Raw genomic sequence first — 12,202 nt, 5'->3', positions numbered from 1 at the left:
TTCTTGCAATCGCTGTATACGTAGATTACAGATGAGGGGCGCGGCCTTCTGTGTTTACTAGTGCAGAGAAGAACTACTGGTTACAGGCAGTGGCATAGCGCCCCACGGAGTGAGTGTTCGGTTACGCTGGGCAGTGTTATTTTGTTTTCTTGAGACAGGGTTAAATGCAGGACTTTATTCAGTTCTGGTCTGAATACTGGTGCACTTGCTGTTTGGTGGTGGCTGCTCCTTTACAGCGCTGCACAATTGGTTGGCGGAAGTGACTATGCCAACCAAAACATGGCGGAGCAGTTGCCTATTCCTGAGTGAGCTAATACTAGTGAAGGCTAAATCGTGGGTACAGTCTGCAGTTTGCTCTTGTGTGAGGCGATTTGCATTGACTTGTGTGTACTTGGTATATAGTATGAGCGTGCATTTATTGTACCAGTTACGTGCTTACTAAATAGAGAGGCCTAGTGCCGCCGTACCATGAGCACATAAAGTTCCTTAACTTTGCTGGAGGCAGACGTTTTGAGGGAGTAATAGACTTGCAAGCGTCTGTATCAGGCTCATGGAGTCATAGAAAGCAATGTAATGGCACCAGTGTTAACCAAGGTTGTTATAAACAGGATAAATTAAAACATTTTTTTTTTAAATCCCTATTCTGAAGCACATAAAGCCAAAGCATTGACAATACAGTGTTGCTGTGTGAAAGAATTTCTAGTTCTGAGCAATTCCTTGTTTTACTTCAATCTTAGATTCTGGCTTCAAAGTTATTTGTAAATGTGACTTCCGCTGTCTCTCCTTTTCTGATCTCTGCTGGTTCTGACTTGTGAAAACCAGCAGCGCAGACAGGGATAGACTTAATACTGCATGAAATACAAGCTTTAAAGGGGACCTGTCACCTTAATAATTCCGGATCCCTTTCTGTCATTAGGTTAGCAAAATGTAGTTAGCAAAACTTTACACTATATAAATGATAAAAATCTTGTTTCCCTCAGACTTGAAGATACACAATTGCAGCAAGCAGGCAGCTGACATTTTGTAACCACTGTTATTTAGGGCTGTGACAGATGGGGAGATTAGTCGCCCGTGACCAAAATGCCATCCCACTGGCTACAATGTAAATGGCACACACAGCGACAGAATCGGCGAAGTTTACTCTCAAGGCGATTTCGGCAAATCACTGCACCGCGTATGCCATCCCACCGGCGATTTACATTGTAACCAGTGGGATGGCATTTCAGGGAGATTAGTCACCCGTGACAAGAGAGATTTGTCTCATCTATCAATTTACAATTGGGTCCAATTACAAAAAATTTGTATTTTTTTCCGAGTTTCAGGACTGTGCATATTTTTTGCGATTTTTTTTCCCATTAATTTCCACAACTTTCCCGTACTTTGCGGCAATTTGTGCGACAAAATCATATTTGTCGCAGCAAGTACGAAATTCTTGGATTCATTCAAGCTTCGGTATTGTGACTTTCCTTGGGCCAGGTTGGAGCTGCAGAGTGCCATTGAGTCCTATGGGAGACTTACCTTGGGCCGGGTTGGAGCTGCAGAGTGCCATTGAGCCCTATGGGAGACTTTCCTTGGGCCGGGTTGGAGCTGCAGAGTGCCATTGAGCCCTATGGGAGACTTTCCTTGGGCCGGGTTGGAGCTGCAGAGTGCCATTGAGCCCTATGGGAGACTGTCCTTGGGCCGGGTTGGAGCTGCAGAGTGCCATTGAGCCCTATGGGAGACTTTCCTTGGGCCAGGTTGGAGCTGCAGAGTGCCATTGAGCCCTATGGGAGACTTTCCTTGGGCCAGGTTGGAGCTGTAGAGTGCCATTGAGCCCTATGGGAGGCTTTCCTTGGGCCAGGTTGGAGCTGCAGAGTGCCATTGAGCCCTATGGGAGACTTTCCTTGGGCCAGGTTGGAGCTGTAGAGTGCCATTGAGCCCTATGGGAGGCTTTCCTTGGGCCAGGTTGGAGCTGCAGAGTGCCATTGAGCCCTATGGGAGGCTTTCCTTGGGCCAGGTTGGAGCTGTAGAGTGCCATTGAGCCCTATGGGAGGCTTTCCTTGGGCCAGGTTGGAGCTGCAGAGTGCCATTGAGCCCTATGGGAGACTTTCCTTGGGCCGGGTTGGAGCTGCAGAGTGCCATTGAGCCCTATGGGAGACTTTCCTTGGGCCGGGTTGGAGCTGCAGAGTACCATTGAGCCCTATGGGAGACTTTCCTTGGGCCAGGTTGGAGCTGCAGAGTGCCATTGAGCCCTATGGGAGACTTTCCTTGGGCCAGGTTGGAGCTGCAGAGTGCCATTGAGCCCTATGGGAGACTTTCCTTGGGCCGGGTTGGAGCTGCAGAGTGCCATTGAGCCCTATGGGAGACTTTCCTTGGGCCAGGTTGGAGCTGCAGAGTGCCATTGAGCCCTATGGGAGACTTTACTTGGGCCGGGTTGGAGCTGCAGAGTGCCATTTAGTCCTATGGGAGATTTTCCTTGGGCCAGGTTGGAGCTGCAGAGTGCCATTGATTCCTATGGGAGACTTTCCTTGGGCCGGGTTGGAGCTGCAGAGTGCCATTGAGCCCTATGGGAGGGTTTCCTTGGGCCGGGTTGGAGCTGCAGAGTGCCATTGAGCCCTATGGGAGACTTTCCTTGGGCCGGGTTGGAGCTGCAGAGTGCCATTGAGCCCTATGGGAGACTTTCCTTGGGTCAGGTTAGAGCTGCAGAGTGCCATTGAGCCCTATGGGAGACTTTCCTTGGGCCAGGTTGGAGCTGCAGAGTGCCATTGAGCCCTATGGGAGACTTTCCTTGGGCCAGGTTGGAGCTGCAGAGTGCCATTGAGTCCTATGGGAGGCTTCCAAAATCATACACTGAAGGTTCAAAGTCAAAGTTTTTTGCACCGTTTACGATCATTCGGATACAAAAGTTTCAGAACTTTTGGATCATACCACAATATTTTTGTACGATCACAATGCGATCTGAAATTTTCGGATTTTTTTTTCCCACTCGTACTTTTTAAAGTCCGAAATTCGGAGTATGAAACAGATTTATCTATGTGCCTATTGTTTTGCAGCTGCATTTCTCTGTAGGGCACCCTCACAGTCTTATTGGGCATGATCTCAAAGCCACAACTGTTCCTGCAGTAACGATAACATACAAATCTCCTATTCTTCTGTGTTGCTGGAGAGAAGCACATACAAAGTCTCACTTAGGTGCTAAAGTGCACAGGTAATTAGCTTTGAACATTCTACTACAAATTAGAAAATTAAAGGAAAAATCTGACTGGTTGTTGTGGTTAACTGCATTGAGGAAAGTAAGCACCCTTATCCCTAAATCAGCCCCATAATATGTAATAGAAGACATTGGATTGGTATGCATGATTAATATATAGTTGGGAACTACAGAACATTTTGGGGTAGAAGGAACGTAGAACACAACCCAAAATATTTGGGATACTCTTTTAAATTGAACTTTTAAATTGATGTTTTGTATTTTGTTTCCTTTTACATGTTCATGTGGATATAAGTATACTGTTTACCAGCTGCAGGTATAAAGATATATAAACATTTTACACTAAGGGCCTATTTATCAGTGAGTGACAATAGAGTTCACCTCAGATCCCAATCTTAGTGTACACTTGTGTAGCATATTTATCAGTGTGATAATAGAGAACTAACACCAGGTGGCACTGTGTGACAGTCTTCAATTTCTAAATATCAAACGATTCAAAGGAGGAGCTCACACACACAATTGTGGCCATTAGTGAGCCTACTTAGATGTTAGTTTTCCTTTAACCATATTTTTTGTGTGTGTAGATCTTTCTCACTATGGAACCTTGCTCATGTGACACATTTGTTGCGCTTCCTCCTGCAACCGTCGGCAACAGAATCATCTTTGGGAAGAATTCCGATCGACCCCATGATGAAGTACAAGAAATTGTTTACTTTTCAGGAAAATGTTATGCAGCTGGTGAGAAACTGGAGGTAGGAAAATGTTTCATTTGGATCAGTAAAATATAGTGTTAAGTATAGGATGATGCTGCTTAACCATGGGGTAGGCTGGGGATCATAAAAATTCACTGGAGGGCTACATCTGGGCCACAGGCCTCTAGTTAGACAGCTATGGGTTTTAGCATACTGTGTATACTGAATAACCTTCACTGCGTAATTGCATTTGTGCATTAGTAATATGCATAATATTCATGCAACTAAAGAGCAGAAATAGACAGCACCATGGGCTATACACTTTACATATAGATGTAAACAGAGGGTATTGATTGTATCTTGCTGACCGTTCTTTTATGTTCATATTACCAGTGCACATACATAGAAATAGAACAGGTGAAACAGACGTATGCAGTGGTTTTAAGTCGACCGTCCTGGCTATGGGGGGCCGAGATGGGAGCGAATGAGTTTGGCGTTTGCATTGGAAATGAAGCCGTGTGGGGAAAGGAGGATATTGGTAAAGAAGAGGCTCTCTTGGGCATGGATCTTGTGAGGTTGTGAACTCAATTCACACACTTACATCTACAGTCATATGAAAAAGTTTGGGAACCCCTCTTAATTCTTTTGAGTTTTGTGTATCATTGGCTGAGCTTTCAAAGAAGCAACTTCCTTTTAATATATAACATGCCTTATGGAAACAGTAGTATTTCAGCATTGACATAAAGTTTATTGGATAAACAGAAAATATGCAATATGCATCGTAACACAATTACAGGTGCATAAATGTGGGCACCGCAACAGATATATTACATCAATACTTAGTTTGAGCCTCTTTTTGCAAATGTAATGGCCTCTAGATGCCTCCTATAGCCTTTGATGAGTGTCTGGATTCTGGATGGCAGTATTTTTGACCATTCGTCCATACAAAATCTTTCCAGTTCAGTTAAATTTGATGGCCGCTGAGCATGGACAGCCTGCTTCAAATCATCCCATAGATTTTCGTCGGGGGACGGCCATTCGAAATCATTGTACTTCTCCCTCTGCCTAAATGCCTTTGTAGATTTCCAACTGTGGTTGGTCAATGTACAACCCGTGTAACTTCAACTTTGTGACTGATGCTTGAACATTATACTGAAGAATATTTTTTTGCTGGGTTGAATTCATCCGACCCTCGAGTTTAACAAGGGCCCCAGTCCCTGAACTGGCCACACAGCCCCAAAGCATGATGGAACCTCCACCAAACTTGACAGTAGGTAGCAGGTGTTTTTCTTGGAATGTGGTGTTCTTCTTCCTCCATGGAAATCGCTTTTTGTTATGACCAAATAACTACATTTTTGTCTCTTCAGTCAAAATCACTTTGTTCCAAAATGACTGTGGCTTGTCTAAATGAGCTTTTGCATACAACCAGTGACTGTTTGTGGCGTGAGTGCAGAGAGGGCTTCTTTATCATCACCCTGCCATACAGATGTTCTTTGTGCAAATTGCGCTGATTGTAGAATGATGTACAGATACACCATCTGCAGCAAGATGTTCTTTGAGAGTCCCATGCGGTCACTCTTCAGAGGAGAGTCAAACAGAAGCACAACTTGCAATTGGCCACCTTAAATACCTTTTCTCATGATTGGGCACACCTGCCTATGAAGTTCAAGGCTTAATGAGCTAATCCAACCAATTTGGTGTTGCCGGTAATCAGTATTGAGCAGTTGCATGCATTCAAATTAGCAAAATTACAAGGGTACCCACATTTTTACACCTAGTTTTTCACATTTCATTTAATTCCATACAACTAAATACTGCTTCACTAAAAATCTTTGGTCAGAAAACACCCCAGTACTCAGATGTTCCTGGGAAATGAAAGACCATACCACTGCTATCTTTTTTTGTTGAAAGTGGAGTAAATTATTATGCAGGCTGAGAGGGGTTTCCAAACTTTTTCATATGACTGTATGTGTTTATATAATATGGTATTGCATAATAGTTCCTATTTTTTCTTTTATTAGGCTTGGACTGGAAAGAGCTAGGACAGCAGAAGAAGCAGTGGACGTCATTGTTAGCTTGTTAGACCAATATGGCCAAGGGGGAAATTGCAATGAGGACACAACACCCTTTCTGTATCACAACAGTTTCCTCATTGCTGACAGAAAGGAAGCTTGGATATTAGAAACTGCTGGTGATTTTTGGGCCGCTGAGAAAGTTGAAGGTGATGTTACAGGCAGAGGTTTCCAGACTTTTTTGGGTCCCTTTACAGTCCAATATTTGGTGTTTGCTCTCTGTTGGAGACCAAACTGTCCTTCAGGCCAGCCCCCCTACCACTGCAGACTATCAATCCTACCCATTACATGTATTTCAACCCATTACTTAGTGTAACAATAAGTCATAACAGGATTCTGGGAACAAATTCCTTTAGGCTCTTAGAAAAGTCCCATTTACATGGGTTTATCCTATAGACTAATGCTGACCCACTGGGTTTTCAATGCAAAAGCCAGGATAATAGCTGATCAGATTCCCAACTACAGACCCATTTCGCCCTTCTTGGGGCTCATCAGTGTAGTGCAGGGTTTTCTGATCAGCTTAGGTAGAGCCAGGAGTGGGGATTCACGAACAAGCTAAAAGTTTTGAGGAGACCGCCTCATACGTATGCAAATAAGTCATAACAGGATTCTGGGAATCCAACCCCTTGCATTTACTTCCAGCTATAAGTTAGTATAGCAGTGTTTTTTGTGACTTTATTTTAAAAGACATGTAAAGCCTACATTTGCCTGCAATGTACATCCGTTGGGCATGATTTGTACTGCATATATCCCCTCTGTTTGCCAGCACCATCACATTTTCCTAAAGCAAATAGCAGCTTTCACCCGGGGGCCATTTTTCCTCTAACGCATTATCAGATATATATAAATATGTAAACAGCATACACACACATGTTGTTTACGAGCCAATGGTTGGGGATCACTGCCCTACAGCAAATATATTTGACACTGCCTGCTGAGACTCAACCAATGTGACCACTTCATGTAGCCTGAAAGGGGATAACAAATGTGAGCCTTCTCAGTTTGGTGGATAAGGTGTACAGCATTGATACAGCAGTGGTTTAAATTGCTGTTATTCAAATTAGTTTTTTTCTTTGCCCACTTTAAGATCTGTAAATACATATACTTTTAGAAATGTTTTTTTTTTTTTTTTTTTACAGCCTCTTTGTAGATGGTTTTTCAGTGTTTTGTTTTGTTTTTTTCCAACAGAAGGCATAAGGAATATATCCAACAACTTTTCTATTACCACCAAGATTGATCGCGAACACCCTAAAACAAGACCCCATGCCAGTAACAATAGTTGGTGGGATGGCGTTCAGGAATTTAATTTTGCAGGAGCATATTCATGGCACTACCCTTCAAAATCATCATCTCACGGAGACAGATACTGCGAAGGCTATAAACTGCTCAAGAAGCACAACGGTATATTTCTTTAATGTGAAAAAGCTAAATTGCTAATACCCAGAATGCCTTGCATGCAGGTTGGCCATCCCTGTAGAAAAGAGATAAAGCTGTGATTGTTGCACTAATTGCATTTTAGGAAACATGACGGCTGAAGCAATGATAGAAATACTTTCTGACAAGAGAAGTGGCGTTAATATGGAAGGATCATTCAGGACAACGGGAAGCATGGTGTCTATTCTGCCACAGGACCCCAACCAGCCATGCTGCCACTTCTTTACTGGTACACCAGATCCTTCCAGGTACACTGGCTATTGAAAGTTATAACACTGGCACTTGGGGATATCTCAAAAATAACCAATATTAATGCTTTATGTATCCATATACATAAAGCATTAATATTGGTTTATTTCACAGTATAGTCTATCTCCCTTGGATGGTGGATTAACTAATCCATTTTTTAGAGTCCCTGATCCCTGACCTGGCATAGTATTTACTAGTCATACTACTCATACTTCATGTTCTAGTTTGAAGACAGTTGGCATCAGTACTACATTTCTACAATGAAACAAAATATGCCTCTAGCTGGGTGTCATTGCTACATTCAATATGCAACTGTACAGAACAGTCTGTAAAGTCAAAATAGTCAATTTATACATGCAAAAATGTCAGTATAAATAATATTTAACATTTAAATGGTTGTTTTCCTTTCTTCCTAGATCCGTTTTTAAGCCATTCATATTTGCACCACAGATTGAGCAGCTTCCAAAAACAGCATCACCATCTTTTGGTTCAGATGACCCTGTCAAGCAACTTCCCCGATTTCAAACCAGACCTGACAGGAGGCATGAGCTGTGGAGGAAACATGAATCTGCCCTGAAAAACATGGTAAATAAAACACTGTATTCAATAAAAAGTGTTGAAATAGAACGAGTTCCCATAAGTAGAGGAGGATACAGATACAGGAAATCTGCCTCTCCAAAATATGGAGAGCTAGGAGAGCTCTCACTATATTGTCTAGATAAAGGTTTGCAGTTTAACTCTTTCACAAGGAATAATGCTCCTCACATGTATATGTGTAAATATAATGCAAAAATATGTAGTGAAATAATTTTATTGGTACTTCATTATTACTATTTTTAAATGCAAAAAAACACACAAACAGCTCAAATAGTTTTTTCCCCTTTACATAAAAATACAGTACAAATGTACCATGCAAGACACAACACATCCAAAATGTAGTCCCCAAAACTAACTATCTAAGTTATTTTGATAAATAAAAATTGATTCAAACTTCCTTTGCCCTACAGCACTCTAAATCTATTGGGGGTGCCCTTCTCCCTTTCTTCCATTTATACTGTTGAACAGGGCTATTGCAGGGATTAACATTTTGAGCTCCTTCAAATTGACTATAAATTCATTAAAAAAAAAAACTGACTCCCTCAAAATTCTTTATGTAATTGTATGAGCAGATTAATACAAGGCTAGTATCACTTTGCATGCACCACAGATTCTGCATGAACCTTATAGTTTATCACTTAATTCCCACAGGGAAATGAAATGTTGGGGAAGATGAAGAATCTGGAAAAACAGAAGCTTAAAGAGGTGGAATGTATATTAAATGGTGGAGATGTGGATCCAGCGTCACTGGCAATGCTCTTTCCCAACAGTGTGGAAGATGAGATAAAGATTTATGGATAACCTATTCAGAATAAACCAGCATGCTGCTTTTTCCAGTGTTTTAATATGTAAAGTGGTTTTAAACCCTACTGCACTGCTCAACCAAATTTTACGCAGTTGATTCCGGACTACAAATCCCAGAATAATGTAACCTAAAATGAAGGCTGCGGCATGGTGGGAGCTGTAGTCCAGCAACATCAGGGTTGTATACTTAAAGCAATATTGCACAATGAAACTTTTTCCCAAATCTCCACAATCAGGGACTGCCTTAAAAAAATCTTCTAATGAGAATCTCTGCTAATCTGTGTAAATCTGGCTCCCTGGTCTTTGTTCCTGTAATTAGAGTTGGGAACATTAAGCAGTTTCCTATCTCTGAACAAGTCTGTCCTTATCCCCATGTCTCATTCCTGTGTCATATAATGAAGGGAAAAAAATGACATAATGATCTCTATCTGTAAGATAACAGCAAGATGCCTGACAGTGCTGGCAATCAGCATTCTCATTGGTCAACTGTGTTAATGACTTTTTAAACAGTTGAAGTCTGATTGGTGAGTTTAGTCCATGTGTGGGCCCTGCCTGATCAATATGTGGCTAAAAACATATCAAACCATATATCGATCAGGCAGGTTGAAAATTGGCGAGGACCACACTGGCCTGTTAGTGTAGTCCTCTCCCAACGAGTCTTCTTAGGCCTCCATTACCCATTACGACTGTTTGCAAATGGGCAGATCTTACCATATTTTTTATTTTTAAAAAGAAGTTTTTATTTTTGAATCTTAAATACTTCCAATGGAGTAAAATAGCTTTTTTAGCATAGTAAAGGAACTGGAGAGTTTAGTGCAGCATCAGGGTCCTGATTTCCCCCGAGTGGGAAATTGGGTTCTGAAGGCGTGCCTAAGTTGTAGGTACTAACAGAACATGGATTGAGGCAATTGGTGGCTATCAATGAGAGTTTGGCATTCCTTTATATCTTCATTTTCCATTATGCCATGTCAAATTTTGATTCCTTGGGTGGCCCAACAGTTGATATCTGGTAGCACATTATAATGGAGAGACCCATTTCACCACAGTGGTGTCCAGCAAAACCATACTGGCCAAGTCAGTTGCACATGCTTGTGGGAGTTTTGAAATATTTGAACTACTGTGAGTATTGGAGTTGTGGTGGTGCAAAATGAGGAAGGACCCCTATAGCGTAGTGTAGCTAGGGCCTCCAAAGAGCCTAGCACTGAAGGTTTGTAGAAGGGTAATCTAGCTGGGGGACAAGCCACCATTGCACATGTTAGTTGGCTGGCCCAAAAATAAAGCATGACATTGGGTAGGGCCAGGCCCCCACATGTCCTGGCAGGTTGCAAGGTTATAAACCAATAAGTATGTGGTCAATCAGGGTTTCCAGGGGGAGGGGATCCAAGTGTAGATTACTGATTTAGATTGATAGATCCATAGTACTTGTACAAGGTCCCTGTCTGGATTGGCTGAATACAGTAACATATGGTCTGCATATTAAGATATTTTTTCAACAACTGCCTGTCGATACTTCCTGGGAATCCCTAATTCATATGGCCAGGGCAAAGAGCAATGGGGAGAGGGCAGCCTTATCTTGTCCCATGCCTAAGATGTGTAACGTTAGAGAAGGCCAAATCTTACGCTTTATGATTACAGTACAAAGTCTGTACCTTGTCACAAACTTAACTTGTGTTAAATCATAGATATTACCTGCTTTTCTGAGGGAGAGCATATAACTATTCTATGCCGATGCTTGTGCAGGGCCAAACCCCATGCTAAACTAGCCGTGCAAGCCTTGTGTTTCAGTCTGCTGGCTTTTAGGGGTGCAAGATGTGTCCATTAAGCATGGAAACTAATCATATTTAAACCACTGACCTTTCTATTACAACTGTGCAATTCAGATACAGAAAAACGCAGACATTACTGGGAAATAACAGCTAAGGCTGCAAGAATGTTTTCACATATGCATTTGCTTTTATTTTGTAAAATATTTATAATGAGGTATGTTGTAGAGTTATTAATGTTGCAGTTATTGCAGAAGCTGTGCTTTTCTTTTGTCATTTACTCAAGTAAAAAGGCATTGAATAAAGCTGGCTATATATGTCAGTTTGGCTAATTTCAGTCATACTGTACTGCAGAACCAATAGGCTTATGCGGCACCTCGGGAGGTCACATTCAGTAGACCATCCTGCTGGTTTATTCAACATAAAACATTTTTCTGCCACATCCTGTTGTTAATGGGTGCATCAGGCACATGAAGAACTGAAATGAGAAAATGTTTAATCGTTTAGTGATTCTGTTCCTTAAAGCCCTCAATACCTACTGTGTGTCACTGATGTACCCTTCTCCAGCAGGATTGGTTGACATGTTTTTGTGCATGCTTCACATATCAAAGTACTATTGAAGAAATAAAGTGCAACTAAACCACAATAAATTAAATAGCAGTTTAATGTTACATCATGACAAACAGATATTTTAGTTGCCTATAATGTGGGGAGCGTGCAGGCTCAGCGCAATACACAGTAACAACATTGATGGGTCAGTTGTAAATACTCTGCTCCCCCCCCCTTTCCCATACACAGAAAATTAGCAGCTCATATAATGAACAGTGCAAGTAAAAACACAGCTATCACTTTTACAACAGGCGGTCAAGACTTCCATGGTGGTCGCCACTAAACGGCATATGTGATTCTAAGGGTGTCAGGTGACAGCTATCCAACTCATTTTAACTCTTTAGTGTGATAGTTTAGGGCCCAAAATCTGACATTTTGGTCTTCAAATGTGCTTATTTATTAAAGGTTATAAAGTCACTGATTGCTAAAGGACATATCAACCCCCAACATAATTTTTTGCCTAATAAAAGAAAACATAATTCCAAGCAACTTTCCAATGTGAATTTATTGAAAAATGTTGATGCTTTAAAAGTTATTTGTAAATGTAATTGCTATTGAAAGCAGCGTTTGCTCAATTCTGCTGAACATTGTTTCAAATGCCAGAGCCCCCAGGGCAGGGAATAGAATAGGACAGACAAACACTTCTTCTAATAGCAATTATATATACTGCAAAGTTACTTAGAATTAGGTTTTCTTTTTATATTTATATTTTTGGTTGACTTGTCCTTTAATGGCACCACATACAAAGATGCTACAATCTAATAACTTACCATATTAGGACAGAATCTGAAA

At 41.5% G+C, this 12,202-nt stretch overlaps 2 protein-coding genes across 4 annotated transcripts in view; one reads left to right on the top strand and one right to left on the bottom strand.

The window, feature by feature from the left end:
- Positions 1 to 18: 18 nt before the first annotated feature.
- scrn3 (secernin 3) lies at positions 19 to 11,123 on the top strand. 3 transcript variants are annotated; one of them, XM_004917722.4, is made up of 9 exons: positions 23 to 109; positions 3,033 to 3,187; positions 3,775 to 3,942; positions 4,276 to 4,457; positions 5,904 to 6,103; positions 7,143 to 7,355; positions 7,474 to 7,636; positions 8,054 to 8,222; positions 8,886 to 11,123. In XM_004917722.4, the coding sequence occupies exons 3-9, from the start codon at positions 3,787 to 3,789 to the stop codon at positions 9,033 to 9,035; spliced, it is 1,233 nt and encodes a 410-aa protein (XP_004917779.2). In that variant the 5' UTR covers positions 23 to 109; positions 3,033 to 3,187; positions 3,775 to 3,786; the 3' UTR covers positions 9,036 to 11,123. The 3 variants fall into 3 exon arrangements, with proteins under 3 accessions (XP_002934649.3, XP_004917779.2, XP_017952923.2); XM_002934603.5 differs by lacking the exon at positions 3,033 to 3,187 and having other exon boundaries at positions 19 to 109; XM_018097434.2 differs by lacking the exons at positions 23 to 109; positions 3,033 to 3,187 and adding an exon at positions 134 to 361.
- The window catches only part of gpr155 (G protein-coupled receptor 155), a 31,620-nt gene continuing 29,689 nt past the window's right edge, over positions 10,272 to 12,202 (bottom strand). The window contains exon 16 of the mRNA XM_031893231.1: positions 10,272 to 11,279. Within this exon, the coding sequence (XP_031749091.1) occupies positions 11,264 to 11,279 (16 nt within the window). The 3' untranslated portion in view covers positions 10,272 to 11,263. The remainder of the gene's footprint in view (positions 11,280 to 12,202) is intronic.

Source organism: Xenopus tropicalis, chromosome 9 (genome assembly GCF_000004195.4).
Source record: "Xenopus tropicalis strain Nigerian chromosome 9, UCB_Xtro_10.0, whole genome shotgun sequence".
Lineage (NCBI taxonomy): Eukaryota > Metazoa > Chordata > Amphibia > Anura > Pipidae > Xenopus > Xenopus tropicalis.
This window is presented reverse-complemented; position numbering and strand designations above follow the sequence as displayed.